Source organism: Neophocaena asiaeorientalis, unplaced genomic scaffold, assembly GCF_003031525.2.
Source record: "Neophocaena asiaeorientalis asiaeorientalis breed wild unplaced genomic scaffold, Neophocaena_asiaeorientalis_V1.1 scaffold182, whole genome shotgun sequence".
NCBI lineage: Eukaryota > Metazoa > Chordata > Mammalia > Artiodactyla > Phocoenidae > Neophocaena > Neophocaena asiaeorientalis.
Window position 1 is genome coordinate 5,701,402 of NW_020174648.1, and position 20,810 is coordinate 5,722,211.

At 39.8% G+C, this 20,810-nt stretch overlaps 1 protein-coding gene across 8 annotated transcripts in view; it reads right to left on the reverse strand.

Annotated features, from left to right (window-relative positions):
- Positions 1 to 4,563: 4,563 nt before the first annotated feature.
- RABGAP1L (RAB GTPase activating protein 1 like) overlaps positions 4,564 to 20,810 on the reverse strand; it is a 668,427-nt gene continuing 652,180 nt past the window's right edge. For 6 of the 8 annotated variants that reach the window (XM_024758766.1, XM_024758769.1, XM_024758772.1 and 3 more), the window contains 5 exons: positions 19,947 to 20,051; positions 17,565 to 17,648; positions 14,317 to 14,388; positions 11,976 to 12,173; positions 5,724 to 10,957 (listed from right to left, as the gene is read on the reverse strand). In XM_024758766.1, coding sequence (XP_024614534.1) covers positions 10,805 to 10,957; positions 11,976 to 12,173; positions 14,317 to 14,388; positions 17,565 to 17,648; positions 19,947 to 20,051 — 612 coding nt within the window. In that variant the 3' untranslated portion in view covers positions 5,724 to 10,804. Of the gene's footprint in view, positions 5,326 to 5,723; positions 10,958 to 11,975; positions 12,174 to 14,316; positions 14,389 to 17,564; positions 17,649 to 19,946; positions 20,052 to 20,810 lie in introns of those variants that run through there. The other 2 variants (XR_003005040.1, XR_003005039.1) reach the window with 2 other exon arrangements.

Below are 20,810 nucleotides of genomic sequence, written 5' to 3' on the forward strand. Positions count from 1 at the left end.
CAACTGAGCCCGCGGGCCTCAGCTAGAGCCCCGTGCTGCAAACTACAGAGGCCACACCACAACTAGAGAGAGAAAGTCCATCGGCATGCCACAGCTAGAGAGAAACCCTCACACCACAACGAAGAGCCTGCGCTGCAATGAAATATCCCACATGCCACAACTAAGACCAGAAAAAGAAAATAAAAAAGATTAAAAAAAGAGGCCAAGAAAATATTTTTTTAATGTATGCTGTCTGTAAATTAAAAAAAAAGAATTCATAGAATGAACTCGTAAGATCTGTGCATTTTGTTTAGTTATACCTCAAGTTTTTAAAAAAGTGTCTAGGGAGTTCCCTGGTGGTCCAGTAGTTAGGACTCCCTGCGCTTTCACTGCCAAGGCCAGGGTTCAATTGCTGGTCAGGGAACTAAGATCCCACAAGCAGCACAGCACAGCCAAAATAATAATAATAAAATACTCCACTTAAAAAAAGAGTGCCTAACTGGAAGCCTGGAATTATTTAGGCACTTAATTAAATAGGAACAGATATCCTAGTCCACTGCGTGAGAACTTGACCTAATGCAGTGATTTTTAAATTTGCTTGATTGTGCACCTTGGGCAACTTATCCGCCAGATATCCTAAAGCCACAGGTTTTAAGTACCACCTGTTACCAGTGACTCCCAAATCTGTACCTTCAGTTCCACCATATCTCTGAGCTCCAGACTCTGCCTTTGCTTCGATGTCTGATAAGACATCAAATTCAGCTTGTCTGAAAAACAAAACAACCGAAAAAACCTCCTGATTTCTCATCCTCGCACACCAAATCAGTTCCTCCAGTTATTCTCCCGCTCTGTGAATGGTCATCTCATTCTCTTAATTGCTCAGGCCAAGCATACCTGAGCTCTCAAGTCATACCTGAGCCTTCAATTTCAGGTCCTACATCCCATTCTCTGGCAAGTCTTGCTGGTTTTATCTTCAAATATATAATGAGAATAAAATGACTTCTCTCACCTAATCTGTGACAAAGGAGGCAAGAATATACAATGGAGAAAAGACAGCCTCTTCAATAAGTGGTGCTGGGAAAACTGGAAAGCTACATGTAAAAGAATGAAATTAGAACACTCCCTAACACCATACACAAAAACTCCAAATGTATTAGAGACCTAAATGTAAGGCCAGACACTATAAAACTCTTAGGAAAACATAGGCAGAACACTCTGACATAAATCGCAGCAAGATCTTTTTTGATCCACCTCAGAGAGTAATGGAAATAAAAACAAAAGTAAACAAATGGGACCCAATTAAACTTAAAAGCTTTTGCACAGCAAAGGAAACCATAAACAAGACAAAAAGACAATCCTCAGAATGGGAGAAAACATTTGCAAACAAAGCAACTGACAAAGGATTAATCTCCAAAATATACAAACAGCTCATGCAGCTCAATATCAAAAAACGAACAACCCAATCAAAAACTGGGTGGAAGACCTAAATATTTCTCCAAAGAAGACATACACACTGCCAAAAAACACAGATGCTCAACATCACTAATTATTAGAGAAATGCAAATCAATACTACAATGAGGTATCACCTCACACCGGTCAGAATGGCCATCATCAAAAAATCTACAAATGGGACTTCCCTGGTGGTACAGTGGTTAAGAATCCGCCTGCCAATGCAGGGGACATAGGTTCGAGCCCTAGTCCGGGAAGATCCCACATGCCACGGAGCAACTAAGCCCGTGTGCCACAACTACTGAGCCTGCGCTCTAGAGCCCGCAAGCCACAACTACTGAAGCCCACGAGCCTAGAGCCTGTGCTCCGCAACAAGAGAAGCCACTGCAATGAGAAGCCTGTGCACTGCAGTGAAGAGTAGCCCCTGCTCACCACAACTAGAGAAAGCCCATGCGCAGCAATGAAGACCCAAAGCAGCCAAAAATAAATAAAATAAATTGTTTAAAAAAGATGTTTTTAAAAAAATCTACAAACAATAAATGCTGGAGAGGGTGTGGAGAAAAGGGAACCCTCTTGTACTGTTGGTGGGAATGTAAACTGATACAACCACTACGGAGAACAATATGGAGGTTCCTTAAAAAACTAAAAATAGCAACTACCATATGACCCAGCAATCCCACTACTGGGCATATACCCTGAGAAAACCATAATTCAAAAATACACATGCACCCCAATGTTCACTGCAGCACTATTTACAATAGCCAGGACGTGGAAGCAACCTAAATGCCCATCAACAGAGGAATGGATAAAGATGTGGTACATATATACAATGGAATATTACTCAGCCATTGAAAGGAATGAAATTGGGGAATTTGTAGCGATGTGGATGGACTTAGAGACTGTCATACAGAGTGAAGTAAGTCAGAAAAACAAGTATCATATACTAATTTACATATGTGGAAAAATGGTATAGATGATCTTATTTGCAAAGCAGAAATAGAGACACATGTAGAGAACAAACGTATGCATACCAATGGAGAAGGGGGGGTGGGATGAATTGGGAGATGGGGATTGACATATATACACTATTGATACTATGTATAAAGTAGATAACTAATGAGAACCTACTGTAGAGCACAGGGAACTCTACTAAGTGCTTTGCGGTGACCAAAATGGGAAGGAAATCCAAAAAAGAAGGCATATATGTATACATATAGTTGATTCACTTTGCTGTACAGTAGAAACTAACACAACATTGTAAAGCAACTATACTCCAGTTAAAAAATTAAAAAAAGATAAACTTCTCCCTTTCTACATCATACTACTAAGAAAGGTGGTTGCTACTCTGGACAAATTCTTTTTTAATTTCTAGGGAGTATAAAAGTGAAATTAAGTTTAAAAACACTGAAAACATTTAAAAGATATCAGACTCAAAATTTTAATTACCTCATTAAATGATTAAATTAAAAAATAAATAAATAAATAAAACCACTTCTCACAATCTCCACTGCTACCACCTGAGACCAAGACATCATTATTTTGTCTAGATTTTTAGCCTCTTAGCTGGTTTCTCTGCTTCCCCACTGTGTCTTTACGGTTAGTTTTCCACAGGGTAGCCACAGTAATCTTTTCAAATGATTATATTCCTTTGCTTAAAAACCTCCAATAACTTCCTGTTAGGCTTAGAATAAAGCCCAAACTCCTTACATAACCTGGAATGTTTTGCATGATCTTATATCTCACCTTTATGAGTTAGTGCCTTTATCTCACGGAACTCATCTCTCACCAGTTTCCCCTCCCCCTGGTTTAAACAGTGGCATTTTTGTTACTCCTTGAATCCACTGAGTTTGTTCTCACCTCCAGGCGTGTACTCTGTGCTTCCTGTCTGGAATGGTTTTCCTCCAGATCGTCACAAACCTTTTTCTATCTTCCTTTTGTGCCAGCATTTAAAACACCTCATAATTCCCATTCTTAAGGGTCAACAAACTCAATGCTGCTTCTCTCCAGCTGTATCCTATAATTGTCCTTACATCTATCATGTAGAAGCAAACTGACTCCTTGCCCTGCTACCATTAGGAGTAATTGGGTACATCAGATCCCAAAGTCAAGAAAAAAAATTAAGAACTTTGCATCCTGAGATAAACCAAAAACAAAACATCATCAACGAGACACACACACATCAGGGTCATTGTGTCTAGTTCTAGTCCCCCAAATAAATGAAATTCTGAACCTGAGCCTTTCCTGTAAAATTGGACTCCCTAAAATCAAACAAACACTTTATCTCTGGCTTTTGCAATGCTGATGTCTAAAACTATGGATAGTAGTGTGAGAATTGCTGTTTTCCCACCATGAACAAACTAATTATAGACTCTATACTTGGAAATTGTGTAGTTTTTTTCCTATAAATAGTTGTAATTTCTGTTTGGCGAGCTTGTTCTTCCTTGCAAACTTTCTTTGCAAGTAAACTTTCAAAAGATTTTGCTCTGAGTGTCCCTTTGACAGTACTGAAAAGTTTTGTTAAAGTATAATTTCAAAAAGGTGAAATCAAGATTCTCATGCAATTATAAAACAAATATTAACAAATAGTTTATGCAATTCATTGCATAAACCATGAGGGTAGCAACAAGTTCTTAAAACTATCAAAGAGTACATTTGCACAGGTGGGTACTTTAGGCAATTTAACAGTGGAATATTAGTGTAAAGTTGCAAAGTTAGACACAAACTAGTTAATGTCCTACAGGGTAGTAAACGATACATAACCTTTCGAGTCATCTATTCCACTGGAAAGAAAATAGGGATTTGCATCCCTACTGGACAAAAATCTACAGGTTAACAGGTAACTTCACTAAGTGTAGGGTCTTTAATCAATAACGAACAGTGAGTTCCACTTACTATTCATGTCAAGACCACTCATGACCTCCTCACTGCCAAGTTCAGTAGATATTTTCTGAATAATTTGACTGTTTTACTTTGCGGTACGCGGGCCTCTCACTGTTGCGGTCTCTCCCGTTGCGGAGCACAGGCTCCGGACGCGCAGGCTCAGCGGCCATGGCTCACGGGCCTAGCCGCTCTGCGGCATGTGGGATCTTCCTGGACCGGGGCACGAACCCGTGTCCCCTGCATCGGCAGGCGGACTCTCAACCACTGCGCCACCAGGGAAGCCTCGACTGTTTTACTTCTTATGTAAAACTTCTCATTTTTTAAAATACTGCATAGGCCAAAAAAAAGATGTCTGTGGCTGGGTTTGGGCCGCAAACTAATTTTACAATCTCTGATTACTATTTTTTAATACATGCTGAATTCTAAGAGGAGCTGACTAATCTGGCATTCATTGGGTTCCATGGACGCCCAAAACAAAACGCAAATTAGAACAAAATGCAAATCAGGATTCTCTGCACCCTGCCTCCACTTCAAGAGAGCCTCTGGAGTTCTGTTTGAATTATATGATGTCACCCACTGTGCTGTACTCTGAAAGATGAGGAGCAGCCACCCAATCCAGGATCAGCCAATCGGATTTTTTGTTTTGTTTTGTTTTGCTTTGTTTTGCGGTACACGGGCCTCTCACTGTTGGGGCCTCTCCCGTTGCGGAGCACAGGCTCTGGACGCGCAGGCTCAGCGGCCATGGCTCTCGGGCCCAGCCGCTCCGTGCCATGTGGGATCTTCCCAGACCGGGGCACGAACCCGTGTCCCCTGCGTCGGCAGGAGGACTCTCAACCACTGCGCCACCAGGGAAGCCCGCCAATCAGATTTTTGCAAGATTTTGAAACTGGGACACTGAGATGCCAGCCCATCTCTGCTGGTCACTTGAAGAGAGGACATGTAAACTTGGAAGCTGTGCACTTAGAAGCAGGGGATGCCTCTTTTCAGAGAGAGAAGCAGCAGCAGATAAGCATCACCTGGCAAGAGAAGCAGAAGAGCGATTATAAGAACAATTGCTTAGGTTCCTGATGGCATTCCAGCCCCTTGTCCCCATGCCTCTTCAGGCCCAATGGTTTGGCCTTTGGTAGCTATGAGCTAAGTATACTTTTTTTCCTTTTAATTAACTGCCTTACTATTATTAAGCTAGCTTAAGAGAGTTTGTTACTTCCAACCAAGGAATCACTATAGAGAGGAATACAGGGCACTTGGCTGTACCTGCTGTACAGGATATCATTCTGCAGGGTATAACCTGGAGCAAACTCCTGTATATTTCTTCTTGCTAAATTGACTAGAGTCTAGTGTCAGATAAGTTTTTCACAAACATTGGGTTCAGATGATTCAGAATAAAATCAACTAGAAAAAAATTAAAAAGCCATATGGATTTCAGAACAAATGTTTATTACCGCTTAATGGGGCCAAAGGAGCAACACAAAGCATTGAAAACATCACTGGCTCACAAAAACAGTCATCTTGCTACCTTCTCGGTTGCATTTGTTTATTTCACAAGGCTTCATTCACACATGAAAACAAGATACTAATCCAATTCAAGTTCATAACAATTATAAAAGTAAACATTTGTTGGGACAATGTACAATAAACTGCACTTTTTTAACAAGCATTACATTTACATTTATAGAGTGTACTATACATAATACATGGAATTATGGAAACATCTAATGGTCAGTGGTGATAGAGGAGAGAGGCTGCTCACTAATTTCTTTCGTAGTCAATTAGCACTGTTTGAGCTAATCAACTCCTTTATTCTGGAACCTGTTTTCACTGGAGAAGCCATGGGCAAAATCATAGAATTCATAAAAATAGATGGCACAGAATTTCTACTACCTCCTCAGCAAGGGAAAGGTAGGAGTTGAAAGAAATGACGTGGGGCTGACTGAGAAACTTTCTTCCTTATTTGAACTAAGGATTCATACCTTATGCAAAATACCAAAAATAGAGAAACTGATGCAAAGGCTATTGGGATCTTGGATTCTGGGGCCATTTCCAGGCTTTATTCTTGTGCTTTCATGACACCAGAGTCTTGATGTGTTTATGTCCTTACCATTCAGTTTCCTATATTTTATTCCATATATAATATATAGTTATTAAAAGTTACATTTTAACAGAAAAGATTTTACATGTTAACTTATTGCCAATGAAAAAGGAAAGTAACTCAAAATATTCATCTTCTACTCAATGATTCTTTTTTCTTAACGTTTTCAGAATACCACTAATGATAAACCAGGAGTGGAGGTGGGGAGAGTAGGACGTGTTGATGAACATGTTTTTATAGCAGGTAGCAAATACATTTGGAGATAAGCTTGACGTGTAGTCTTTTAGATGGAAGCTAAGACAGGGACTTCTGACAATTGACTGTAGTCACTAAGCTACTCATAAACATCCACTTTTCTCCTTACAACTCAAGATCATCATCTCCCATTGAGGTGCAGCCTGCACTGAAGTATTCATTTTGGTAGCTCTTGAAAGATAAGGAAATCCCTAAGGGCTTTGCCTGTATTATATGGAAGCCACTATGAGAGAGGAAGGATGTTTTGGAGCAGTTCCAGTTTAATGTGACAATCAGCACGGCAACTAGAGAGAAAGAGTTTTATATATCTGGTAGTAGGAAACACAGGCCACTGAGCTGTGTCTGGCCTTCTGTATCTGATCGCCATGTACATATTCAGTTGCATGGTACCTGGGTATACCAAAGAGGCAGGGATACTCCATATAAATATTCTACCAATCACACACACACACACACACACACACACACACACACACACACACACACAAATCTCACAGCATTCAAATCAAACAACAGAGTTTGTCCATGCTCTCATTTACCTGTAATTGAAGCAAGAGAATCGGAGCTACTTTAGAGTGTTTTTTTTTTTAAGAGTAAATTATACAACAGAATAATCTTACTAAGTAATTAAAAGTGTTCTTTTCCAGAAAGATAAAACAAACAGGGTATTTAATTTTTTGAAAGCTTTTTCTTCCCTAAAAGGGTCTTGAAATCAGACAACCACCTTAGCAGAATAATGAGTAGACTGATTTCAGCTCAAGAAAAAGAAAACTCAGTCCCTTACATTAGTTACGTATGTGATTCTCATCCTCAGTAACTAATCAATTCCTTTAAGGATCTAACTCTCATCTCTTGTGCCCTAAACTGTGTATTCTCTTGTTTTTCTTACTTTAGGTAGGAAATGAAGCTACTAGTTATTAACCAGAAAGTATTTTAAGAAAATGGAGTAAGGGTTTGAGAAAAATGAATATTAATACATAGTATAAGAAGATGGAATTTTTGAAAACAATGAAACAAGATAAATATTATTAAATACCCCAACATCAGTACTAACATTACTTTTCTACTTTATTATGGAAATTTAAGAAAGCCAATGAAGAACAAATTACTAACTTAATAGTTGGGAGAGAGGAAGAGAATGATTGGTTTCATGGAAAGATAGGGTCATAAGCCTATGTGACTTTCCTATTAATGTTTCTGATAGGCATTCATATACAGACCATTAGGTAACTGAGAATTTATTTGCATTAAATTGTATGTAACTAAATATAACCAAATTGTGCCATGGCTCAGGATGTGGGAAGCTAGCAAACATATGCACTGCAAAATTCAGCTTGGTTTCTTTCAGCTTTAAGGAAATGTGTTAAGATTCTCAAGATATAAAAGCTAATGACTGAATTATCCAATTGAATTTCATTCTCTTAATTTATTCTGCAGAATTTAATGAAAGGAGAAATCGTCACTTCTCAGAATGTTGCAAATGTTGGATTTTTGGAGGAATGTTTTATATAATGTATGCTAGGAAAAGATGAAAAACACTCTAGAATATCAGAAAATTTCCTGGATATTTGAGCTGGTCAATCTCTTCCTAAAAGAAATCAAGAGAAGAGTAGCAATTCTCAACTATACTTCAAAAGAAGAGAAATTAAAACTAGCAGTTATTTAATGCTGGAATGCATGAGTTTTCAAACAACACATGGTGAAGGGCATGGGATCTGGGATAGTGCTATTATAATATTGTATGAATAATACACCAACTTTTGAATTTTCTTTCCTTCTGTATTTGCTATTGCTACTTACCCAAAGACATTGCAGTGAGGGACAGTTTAGACTATGGTACCAATACACACACCCAAGTATGATATGGAACTGGAGAAGGAAAAAAAAAAAAATCTATGGATGGCCATTGTAATCTTTTAAAAGAGTTAAAAGAAAATGAAAAAAGACAGATTTATTAAATGTTTGGAATATATGTACCTAGTTATTTTGTTTAAAGAAAAAAAATGTAATGGGCTATGAAATTGAGCCAGGTCTACAGATAAGAACTGGACCTAGAGCTATTTCTCTCTCAACTACCATTTAAGGAAAATTATGCAACTTAGGCATTCTGTGAAATGTAAAAAGAGCTCTGTACAGTAGAATTATGAGATTCACAAAACACAAAAGAACATCTTTAATTTAGCTAGCCATCTGATAAGGCAACTTGTACAAGGCTTCTTGGGATCAAAGCATAAAGTACCAGTAAAGCTAACAAACTGTATTAAATGATTTACAGAAACAAGTACCAAGATGCAATTTTCTAGCCATTATATTCTGCAAAAAAAAAGGAAAACAAAATTAATTTTTCTAAACCACCATGTTGGGAATGTTAGAGTCAACACAGATACTCAGAATGCTATTTTCCTTTTGGGCGAAAGGAAATGAAAACTATGATGAGAGATGTCAGGACAAAAAAAAAAAAAAAAAAAGAATTCTGTAAGAAAAGTATTATTTGATGAGTGTAAAGAAGGATAACAAAAAACCACATCAGTTTTATGGGCTGTAGATGATACGAACACTTACCGATGAAGGGGATTTCACTTTTTAGAGTTTAATGATTATTTTAGAGGAAAGGATCCATCATGAGCAACTTGTAGTACATGCTCCTGGAGTTGAGATGGCTCTTAGATGATTTTTACTTCCAAGAGTGTGTTACTTTTAACTGCAACATATGGCACAGATGAGAGTCACTCTGGCACTACGGAGTTTGAGATACTTTGCAAAGAATATGTTCAACAGTGAAGCCAAGCATGAGTATCAGTAAATGTTACTATACATAGCTGACAGTAGTTTGGTTGCTGTAAAGGACCAAAGCCCTCCAAAATAGCTTAAAAAATGGGAAAATTAGTTTTTCCCTTACCAAAGGATTTCCTGCAAGGACTATTTATAAAGACATGTTAAATATAATTGAAAAAAATATTTCCATCAACTTTTAAACAATAGCTTTACCTTTCCATGAGATAAGCATTTCTATAAAGGTTGTATATGCAATCAAAAATGTTACAAATGCATTTGCATCTCTTCATCTAGGGGTACCAAGGGCACATTTTTAGGAAGCTACAGAAATCAGAAAAAGTTGCCTAATATTAAACTAAGATGATATGAAGCTGACTTCTATTTCCCATTTCATAACTTTAACAAAGTTACAGTGTATTAGTGTTTCCTTAGCAAGTATATGTCAACATTAAATGAATACTCTGTCCCTGGTTCTACATTCCATTCTAAGCACAACAGCTGTTCCTGGGCCTTTCTAGGCTTCTCTGGTGAAGGTTTCCTAAAGATGCAACTCATAATATCCACTTCTGACTTTACATTTGCCAGAAGTCACAACTGTGTTCTTACTTAGGAACTCGCAATTCCCATGTGGAGTTCTTAAAAGGACCTGTTAGAAGACCAGGACCAAAATGATTTATTTTATCCTGCATTTATCAAAATCTCAGTTCCTTTTATCTAGTATGTGTTTTCAATAGCCTATCTTATTCCATGGTTCTTGGCACTTCATTTCCAGATGTACCCAACAGAAAATAAAAATAAACTGTCTTTGGGAATTGTTCAATCCCAGGTCTGTTCTTTCCTTTGGATAGGATTATCGCTATCCTGGGCATCACTTTCAGGAGGAAACCTGACAGTGGTCATGACTGGCCCCACAATGTGCTTTATCTGAATAAATCCTGAAAAGTTAAGAGGTTTAGGCTGCAATCTTTTTTTTGCTGTGACAAATACCTGCCTATCACTTCAACCTTGGAATAAAAGACAACTCCATTTTTATGTAAGATAAAAATAATATGAATAATTAGCTCTAAATAAAAAGCATTTAGTTCTGAATTACTTATTTCCAACCAAACATCAGGCATGTAAAATAATGTGTAATACTATGATGGATTGGAACACCGTCTTCCATGAAGAAGCACAAAAACAGGTATTTGACATAAATCAGGTTAGTTTAAATAACATCCCTTTTTTAAAAGTGTCATACAAGAAAGAGTAAGAGCTACTGAAAGATCCTGGCTTGCTTTCTGGCCTCCTTTCCTTCCTTTTAAAGGGACACCAGGAATCATCCTGGGTTTCCGTTGCTTTGATCGTTGTGCTCTTGTACTTGGGTGAGGCTGGACCTATGTGCTCTCCTTGGGGGGCTGGGTGGCCTGTGGCGGCTGCAGTGGCTGCGTTCCCGTGGCCGTTTTGATAGAGTTAAGGGTTTTGCTAAACCAAGAGTTTTTTGCAGCTTGGATTTCATTCATAAGGGCTCCCCTCTGATGTTCAAGTTCCTAATTCAAGAAAGAAAATCATCTGAGTTACATAAATATCTTCTCTCTGCCAACAAAATTAGAGTATAGCTTTTTGGAATCCACAGGTCTACACAGCCGCAGTTTTCTTCCTACAAAACCCAGGTGAGATTTAGTTGGCTTCTGAATGCAAGAAAAAAAAATCAGAGCTAAAAGAATTACCACTAAAAACCAGAATTTGTGCTTTCTCTGATCAGTGAAATGAAACCTCATTTTACCCTTTTTTCCCCCGGCAATTTAGGTCCAAATCTAGGTTTAGGCTGCAGCCTAAGAGAAGATGTTTAAAACCACAGGTAAACGTAAACATACAGATGGAATGAATTTTTACTGATAGTGTAAGCATGAGTAAATTCTAGTTCCAAACACATGGCCTGTGCCCCTGAGGACGTACAAGGTCAGAAGCAGAAAGAGTTCAGGATCGTTAGTGTGGCGCAGCAGGTGCCATGGCAGGACACGGTAAGGGTGAGGGTCACTGGTAGGAAAGAAGTGGGAACAGTCCATCAGAAGCCAGGATTGCTTTTCTAATTCTGATATCCTCCAATACGGAAAGAGATTATGGGGAAAGGGATTTGGCAAAATCAGGTAAAGATGAAAAGAAGCTCCAAAGAAAGAAAAGAATGGCTTGTCAGCCAACGTTCAACTGTCAGGGGAACGATAACAGGAGGGGTTTGGCCTTTCAACTTTCAGGATCAGCTAAGTGACCAAGTTCAATGGGAAAGGACCATGGCCAAAAAATATCGGTGTAAACTAAAAAGGCATCTGCTTAATTCTCACAAGATACATATAATTTTAGTTATTAAAAATTTATTTAAAACTATGTGTTTATATCAGTGTTTAAAAATGATGTAAAATGCAACTCATTTGCGGGCAGAAAATGTATTCATCTTATATGGTAACATCGTATGATTCTGAGCTCGATAGGCTGACTCTACAGTACTAGACTATCCTAGACCACTAGCTGTTTATTTTTTTTTAATTGATCTTTTATCAAATCACCAACCTGGATTTTACACTTGGCCTCCACCAGCTGCAGTTTGGTTTGTGCCAATTCCAGCTCCATTTCCCTCAGTTGCTTCTTAAGAGAGTCCTTCTCATCATCCAATTCAATTCCCTGGTCCTCTCTGCTTATGGCTGCTACTTTCAAAGCACCCTCCTTGCTGAAAATGTCACTGCAGTGTTTACATGCCATCATTTTACCCTGAAATATCCAAAAGAGATAACCAACATCAAACTGCATTTCATAGCATAAAACATGTCCTGAAACAATGCAATATGATTTTTCTTAAGACACTGCTTGTGGCCATCAAATGCAGGCCCATGTATAAAAGTAACTATTTTTCTTGTGCTATGACCAAAATGGTTATAGTCGGCACAAAACCCAACTATCCAAGACAGGTGCTACTTTTTCTTACAGTATCTCAAGAGAGACTCTGGGGATAGAAAGTATTATAGCATTTCTCTCAAATCTTTTCTAGAAACTTTGTACTACCATTATCCTTACTAGATGTCAAGCCCCGTGGCATATATGCTACATGCATTACCTCATTTAGTTATGATTAGGTATTATCACCCCCATTTTATAAATGAAGAAATTTAAGAGTTTAAGTAACTTCCCTGTGGTAGACTGAGGAAGGTCATTATGACTAACCTAAGTCTACTCCTGCAACAAGTGAAGTATACGTTCTTTTGTTCAAGTGAAGATGATCATTATTGTTCAAGGAGATAAAAGCAACTCTGCCACATGCCTGGATTGCCAATCAAGCACAGAGCACTGAACAATGGCAACTCTTTTCAAGACAACAGTGCTACAGTTTTCTTAAAATATCTTCAAAAAGTTTAGAGATAAGAGATACTACAGGGCTTCCCTGGAGGCGCAGTGGTTGAGAGTCCGCCTGCCGATGCAGGGGACACAGATTCGTGCCCCAGTCCGGGAGGATCCCACATGCCGCGGAGCGGCTAGGCCCGTGAGCCATGGCCGCTGGGCCTGCGCATCCGGAGCCTGTGCTCCGCAACGGGAGAGGCCACAACAGTGAGAGGCCCGCGTACCGCAAAAAAAAAAAAAAAAAAAAAAAAAAAAAAGAGAGATACTACAGAATTTTGATCTATTTTGATGTCCTACTGTTACAAGCTCAGCATGTCCATAACTGTAACTATACCCCTCTCTTCACAGACACACAAAGCAACTCTGCCCACACTTCTGTGTCACTGTGCATTACCCCACCATTTAGGCCTAAAGACTTTGGTGTCATCTTTCCATTAGCTTCTCCTTCACTCCATATTCAGCTGGTCACAAAATTCTTCCTCTTGATATGTCCAAGCATGTGTCCCAGGCCTGAATCCCAAAAAGTCACCTTCTCAGCACAAAGTTCCTATTTTCAGTTCTCATGTCTCAGATTTTCAGGTTACAACTTTTAAAATATGTATTTACTGAGCATTTATTGTGTACCAAGTACTAGACTAAGCACTTTATTAACAGGATCTTATTTAATCTTCAAGATGACCTTATGAGGTAGGTAATATTATCTCTATTTTACAGAATACAAAATAAATCTGAGAGAGGTTAAATAACTTGTCAAGTTGTTAAGTGATATACGAAAGTGCCTAGAATGCATTTATTTACTAATATAAAGCTGAATATATTCAAATAGAATTATATCAGGTTTCTGTAACACTGGCCCCAAGAGCTGGCTATACCAACACTGCTTCTTAGGAATACCAATCCATTTGGTTTACTGCTTTTTCTATACAATAAACAATCACTTTTTTCAAGTAGGTAATCAGCACAAGGAGTTTTACCACCAGGGGGCAGCATAGAAATAAATGCTGCATGTTTTCTTTAAAAACAAATCTCTACTTTTGGTGGAAAAATCAGTTACCCAACGTGTTTCCTCCAGCTGAGCTCTATACTGCCCATGGTGTCCACTGTTTAAGAGATTAATGGGATGATCCTACTGGGTTGCACAAGGAAGTCACATCAATTCAGGCACAGTTGGGATGCAGGCTGCTGAGGGTTCGGGTTTCCAGGTTTCCGACAACCAAGAAAGCTCAAGGCCTCTTGTGACAATGCTGAAATCCTACCTCCTTTCCTGTTACCTGTCTCTGACAGCCCAAAAGATTTCTGGGAACATAACCTTTCAACTGGCCCACACCCCAGTCAGAAGAGGGACCCTATTCACCCTAATTCCTAACTCCTTTAAAACAAAGGTGGGGTGGGGTCGTGTTTACAGGCTGTCCTGCCTGTGGTGCGTCACCACATATTGGGATCCTCCTATCAGGTGCTCACTCAAGACTACATGAATTTGGAAGAAAGTGTATCACAGGACTGTTTCATTCTTCCTCACCTTTACCACTTCCAGCTCCTCCTTGCTGGCTGCTTGCTGTTTCTCCAGTCTGGTACTCAACTGGGAACAGATCTACGAGAAAGAAAAGAGCTACTTTACTAAAAAGTAGAATGTCTCTTGTAGCATGTGCACACAGCTGTTTATTCACTCACATCTCTGATGCTGTAAGAAATTTTGCAAATAAGTAGCACTGCAAATGCCAGTCATTCCCATAAAAGAAGCAGCAGAAAGCCTGAGAGTGTTCCGTGTGTAAAGCACACCTCTATCTCGATCAGTAGAAGAAACACATGGGGTAGATTTGCTTTCTTTCTGTCACTAGCTTCCGTGACCGGCCCCAGTGAATTCCTGTCCTCACTTTGGAATCAATCTATAGAATCTTTGCTGAGTATCTACTTTGGGCAAGGTACTATCCTAGGAATCTGATGAAAAGAATTCTGAATTTCTTCACGACTGAAAAGTGCTGTGCTGTGATAATCAGTGAGAAAGAAAATGTATGTAAAGGGTTTAATACAGAGCACCATTAAATAACATCTCATTATTATTGATTCTGAAATAAGGTGCTAACAAGTACCAGGAAGAGACAGAAATAAGTGCTTTCAAAGCCCCCTAAAACTGTATTAAAAAAAGAGAACAAAAAAACGGTTCGAGTCTTGCTACACTTGAGTGAAATAAGAATTTTTTATTTTGGAAAAAAATGGAAAAAAAAAGTTAGGGGAGCGCTTCCCTGGTGGCGCAGTGGTTGAGAGTCCGCCTGCCGATGTAGGGGACGCGGGGTCGTGCCCCGGTCCGGGAAGATCCCACATGCCGTGGAGCGGCTGGGCCCGTGAGCCATGGCCGCTGAGCCTGCGCGTCCAGAGCCTGTGCCCCGCAACGGGAGAGGCCACAACAGTGGCCAGTGTACCGCAAAAAAAAAAAAAAGTTAGGGGATGTCAAATTTTCAAGTGCAATTTGGACTAAAAGCATAAAAGGTCTACCTCTATTATCAAAACGGACATTTAAAAAAATCCCAGTCTACTCAAAAATAGTTCTAGAGACCTGGGACTAGGTTGAGTTCAGTCTCCAATTTGTCCAGATCCAAGCCTGGAAACAATAAATAGGACTGTAGGGCTGATGTTAAAAAGAAGAGACTTCTCAAGCAATTTTGGCAACAAATAAACCCTTTTAAATAAGCCCAAACATATAGCCAGTAATAGCCAATTCCAACTACAGAATGCATTTAGATTACACTATATGTTTAACTGTCTTCAAAGAGATTGGTCTGTTGCCTTTTACATTACTTCAAGTGCTTGCCAGATAATATTCAAGGCAAGGATTGCTCCTTGAAGAGTGCTGCATATGGTGGCCACTCATGGCCTGATGAAAAAATGATGAAAAAACTGCTTCTGCAGCAATGGCAAGCTCCACAGCACACAGTCTTTAATGTTCCTTATATTGTGTAATGTCTAACCAGCCCTTCTCCTAGTTACCTAAATTCAAAATCTCAGGATCTCTTCCAGTATTTTCCCTTATCTAGCAAAAAAATGACTCTTGTGTTTCCTGCTTCTCCGTTTTCATTACTACTTATTGTAGTTCAGGGCGCTATTTTTTTCCTCCCCTGGACTCTGCTGTTGGCCTAATCTTACTGCTCTGTGTCTTTCTTTGCCCGTGCATCTCTTCACTTGGTTCCACATTTCTCCCTGGACAGAGTAGTGCCAATTATACGTCCCTGGTCATGCCACTGTCCTCCTATAAACAGAATAAAATCCGAACTCCTCAGCCTATCCCTGAAGATCTTCCTTGAACTAGGCCCCAACTCACCTTTGCTTCTCTCGTCTGTACTTGAAACTCTTGCTAAACAAGACTCTTTGTCACTAATCTACCTCCCATGCCTTCGCACATGCTGTTTCCACCTTTCCACCATTTCCATCCTCTCCTTCTCCATCTCCAGATACCCAAACCTCACCTAGCCTTTGAAGCACAAACACAAATCACTTCCTGCTCCAGGAAGGGATTCCTCATTTCCCACATGTAAGAAATTCCCTCTCCTCTTAATTATGGACAGGTTTTACCTCCGTATTAGAAAATCAGCTTCCAGAGAAGAGAAATTGAATGAATTTATCTTCTATTCCTCCAAAGTAACAAGCCTCACATGTAGCAGGCATTAAATAAACATATATTGATTTTGTACATCTGTATGTAGATATAGATATATAGATACAAATAGATTATAAAAGAGAAGAAGATAGCTCTGAAGCCTTATTTCTAAGCAATCTTCCATGAAGGGACAGAATCCTTATGGAAAGGTGGTCATAATATACAAATGAACTAGTTCCCCCCAAAATGCATGAACAATATAACTTACATTTTTATTTATATAGCAACAAAGCATACTCAGTGTATTTAGTGATTCTTTCTAGTTGGCAAAACGGGAGAGGCCACAACAGTGAGAGGCCCGCGTACCGCAAAAAAAAAGGAAGCCTTAGACTTCAAACTCCTCTGTGAGGCAGGAGACCCCAGGGAAATTTCTGGATAAGTAGGTGGCATACAGTACCTTAACAATTCTGGAAAACTGGAACTTGAACAGTCCAGTCAGAGTACTTCGGCAACAAGAGGAGTCCTTGCCATGTCCCAGCATAACCAGCAGGGACAGGAAGATACTACTGGAGCTGGAATGAAGGCTTTCTGAGACACGCCGCCACCCCCACCCCCACCCCTGCGATGGGACTAGAAATGTCCTCAAAAGAGAAGAGCACCGCCCCACCATTAAAAGATCTTTTTAAGGTTAACAAGAGGAGGTTAATTGCTAGCACTGGTCTCTGTTGGGTAAGGCCATATAGCCATGTGGGAAAAAGAGCTCCCATGTTCTCTACTGTGACAGCAAAGGACTCATGGATCTCCTAGCTGTTGCCATTTAATACAGTGACTAAACTTTAGTGCTCGGCCAAGAGGCAAATGTTACTAGTGTGATCTACTGGAAATTAGCTTCTGAGTAAGGCAGAGACGGGATCCCAATGGTAATAAGATTTCTTGTTCCTCTAAATCTATCAAACATTGAAAACAACCAACAGATTGTTTTGCTCAATTAAACTTCTCATGTTATCAGCAAGCAGGTCCAACCACTGTCTGTTTCAGAGGAGAAAATGAGCCAACAAGTATAATCAATGCAGTACAGTTACTGTTCTGGAAACTCTAAAAACAAACAAACTTTCCCCAAAGAAAAGAGCAAAACAATTAGTTTTCTAGTGTCGAAGCCCACGATGGCACATTACCTGTTTATACTCGGCAATGATAGCTGTGGTCTTCTTTATTTCATATTCTGCCTTCTCTAGCTGTTTCCTGAAGACTTCTTTCAGCTAAAAGAGTAAGAATGAGAAACATCAAGACTCAGTCAAAATCTTAATAAATTTCCATGAACATCCGTATTCAAGTCTGCCTGATTCATAGTCAACAACAGTGTCAACAACTGTAAGTACACACACTTTTCCTATTGCAGTTGCATGTTGGTCATTTGAAAAACCTAGTCATCTCCAGAGATACAGAAATCTTACTTTTTTGCCTGCAATGTATAAGAATATGAGCAATCCTAGTATAAAACTGCTTATGCTTCTTACTACTTTATAAATATGTTGTTAAATAAGTGTCCATTCAGAAGCTATCTTTATCCTTATGAGAGTCTAAAACAAAACATCAAGGCAGCATTGCATGTACTCTTGATGCTCTGCAATAAATTACTGAGAAAACATTTTAGGGCTTCTTCTTTCGTCCCATATCGACACTGCTGTTACCCCTCAGGAGGCAGGAACAAGAGGCTTTTGGGACTAGAGTCAGACATGGGAGATGGGGACTGAAGAAACACTGACTTCAGAAGAAGTTAAAGTGACATAATGCAGTGCTTGTTACAGTAGCAGAAATACTAAATTATGAATGCTAAACCTAAAAGCACAGTTATTTCTGTAGCCTGGCAGCTCTAGAATTCTAGGTATTGAAGAAGGTTAAGGCAATGAAAAAGCTCAGGTGCCACCAGCTAAAATGGAAAGAATTTGATTCTCCCAAACTGACCAAACAAAATACAACTCTGGTTAATTTTTAAGTACACAATCAGAAAAAAACTGATGAATTCTGCTTTGCAGCATCCCAAATTATGAATGGAGTATACTCGGTACTTGTAAATTCACAAGTTACTGCAATTTATAACTGGTCCTATCATTACAAGATTTCGGAATTTCTTCATATTTGCTACATTCTAAACTTCTAAGAGCATTTGTAGGTTATACTGATTCAAACTTAGTTGTTTATATTGGTCTCTGTTCTCTGTTACATAATTCAAGGACTTCAGCCATACCCTTCGTCCCTTCTGCAATAAGGCCGCACTGACTCAGGGTCAACTGAGATAGCTGAGATGCTTTGAGCAAGTTCATTTAATTTCTCTAAGCTGTAGTTTACTCATCTGACAAATGAGAATAATCCCTATCTCACAAGGGAACCACAACAATTAAAACAGGATATACACACATATATAAACACACACACACACACACACACACACACACACACACACACACACACAGAGAGAGAGAGGAGAGGGGCATGGATTAAATTCATTTGCTAACAGCTTCATTCTTTACCTGAAGTACTGAAGTGGGCCACCAAAAAATAGGAAGTAAAGAAAACAGCAAAACCCATCCAAAGGGCTAGATCAAACTGGACAATCGACCCCCGAATATTTTTGAGTATGTTAAAGAAAAACAAAAATCTTGGTCCACAGTAATTGCCAAGACTCATCGCATCATTTAAAAAAAAAAATCATGGAATACTTTTTATAAATCCCAGAAGGTGCTAAATGACACATCCCTTCATTAGTAATTTTACTGGAAGTTTTTCTGGTTGCTTGGATGTAGGTCTTTGAAATGCTTTGTGTGCTGTTTTATATTTAGTATTACTGATGTCTCCGAACCGAACCCATTATAAGTGAGCTAATCATGCCTGGCTGGGACGGACAGAGATGGAGACCATTGGTGAAGCAGCCTGCTCTTCCTCAGGGAAGCCGGAAGCTTTGACTCCTATAGGGTGGAGAGGTCCCTCCTGTCACCTCTGGGTCCTTGGCGATGGTGTGTCTTCCAGCTGCTCAGCCTCACAACGCACATGAATACTGTAGAGAGCTAACCTCAGGGCTGGCTCCCAAAGGGTTTCTTTTTATTCTCTCAGGGAAGAAGATTTGAGAGCTCTGCCAGGAACAGAAACGTGGGTGCCCCTTCTTCTAAGGCATGAATCGGGAAAATGCGTGACTGATGGAGGTGACTCTCAGCAGAGATCTCTGTAGGCTTCCAGCTTAGCAACCCTCATAAACTACTTCAGAGAAGTCAAACATCTTGGAGATACAACATGAAATCTGCAGATGCCTCAAAGCTCTTGCATCATAATTCCAACTTCCTAAACTTGGAGAAAGCGTACCACTCTCGCTAGACGTCTCAGTCAAGGCAAATTCCTAAAAGCTGTTCAAGGGTGGAAATGCTGCCTCAATTCTACTCACATGTACTGCTTCAGCATCGCCCTTGATCTGAACAAATTTCATGTTACTTCTTGTTTACAGTATTAATCAACTCCGCGTACCAATACACCTGCGTAAGGACAAGCCCGCCTACGCCTGTTACCTGAGCTGTCTCCTCCTCTTGTTTCCTCTTCTCTTCTTCAGTCTCTACCAGCCTCTGTTTGGTCAAGAGGAGCTCCTTGTTCAGCACGTCTGCCTTGTCTTCTGCCTGCAAATCAGAGTCCATCACAGTCATAAAGAAGGTGAAGAAAGCACGTGTATACTTTCTCCGACCTCCAGTTACTATTGTTCCAACATTACTGGAAGCCTTTCTATTCCCTCTGGCTCACCCAGGGGGTGGCTGCTTTCACTGAATGCCAGCCAGGTACCACGCACTCAGCACACATTATCTCTAATCCTCACAACAAAAATTATTTTCCAGGTAATGACGGTGAGCTTTGGAGAGATCAAATAAACCTGACTGGGACACACATCTAAGATCAGAGCCACGATCTGAATTCAGACTGGAATGGCACTGAAGCCCATGCTCTCTCTAAACACATCTTCCACGTTTTCAGCTGTCACTACAGCACTCACTCTGAGACTGCGTGGTAAGACTGGATGAAGGGTGGAGCCTCACTTGGAAGCTTCCACCTGGTGGTGCGCGGGGCAGATCCAGAGAGGATGAGCAGACAGGCTGATCCATGGACCACAGTTAGGTGAGAACATTCCAAGACCAGCCCAGGTTAATCTGGCCCACCAGGCTACTCACAATAGCAACGAGTGCAGTAAGGAGAAATTAAGACCAAAAACCCGTGATAGAGACAGCCCTGAGGAAAACTGAACTAAGGACCAAGAATCCAGGCAGAAAAGACCATATTTCTAGAATAGCCAAGAAAAGCCTGGAGAGAGTACACTGCTCATAATTTGGACACAGAACCAAAATTCACCGTGAAAGCACTGTGTGTTTGTATATTTAATTTAGTTA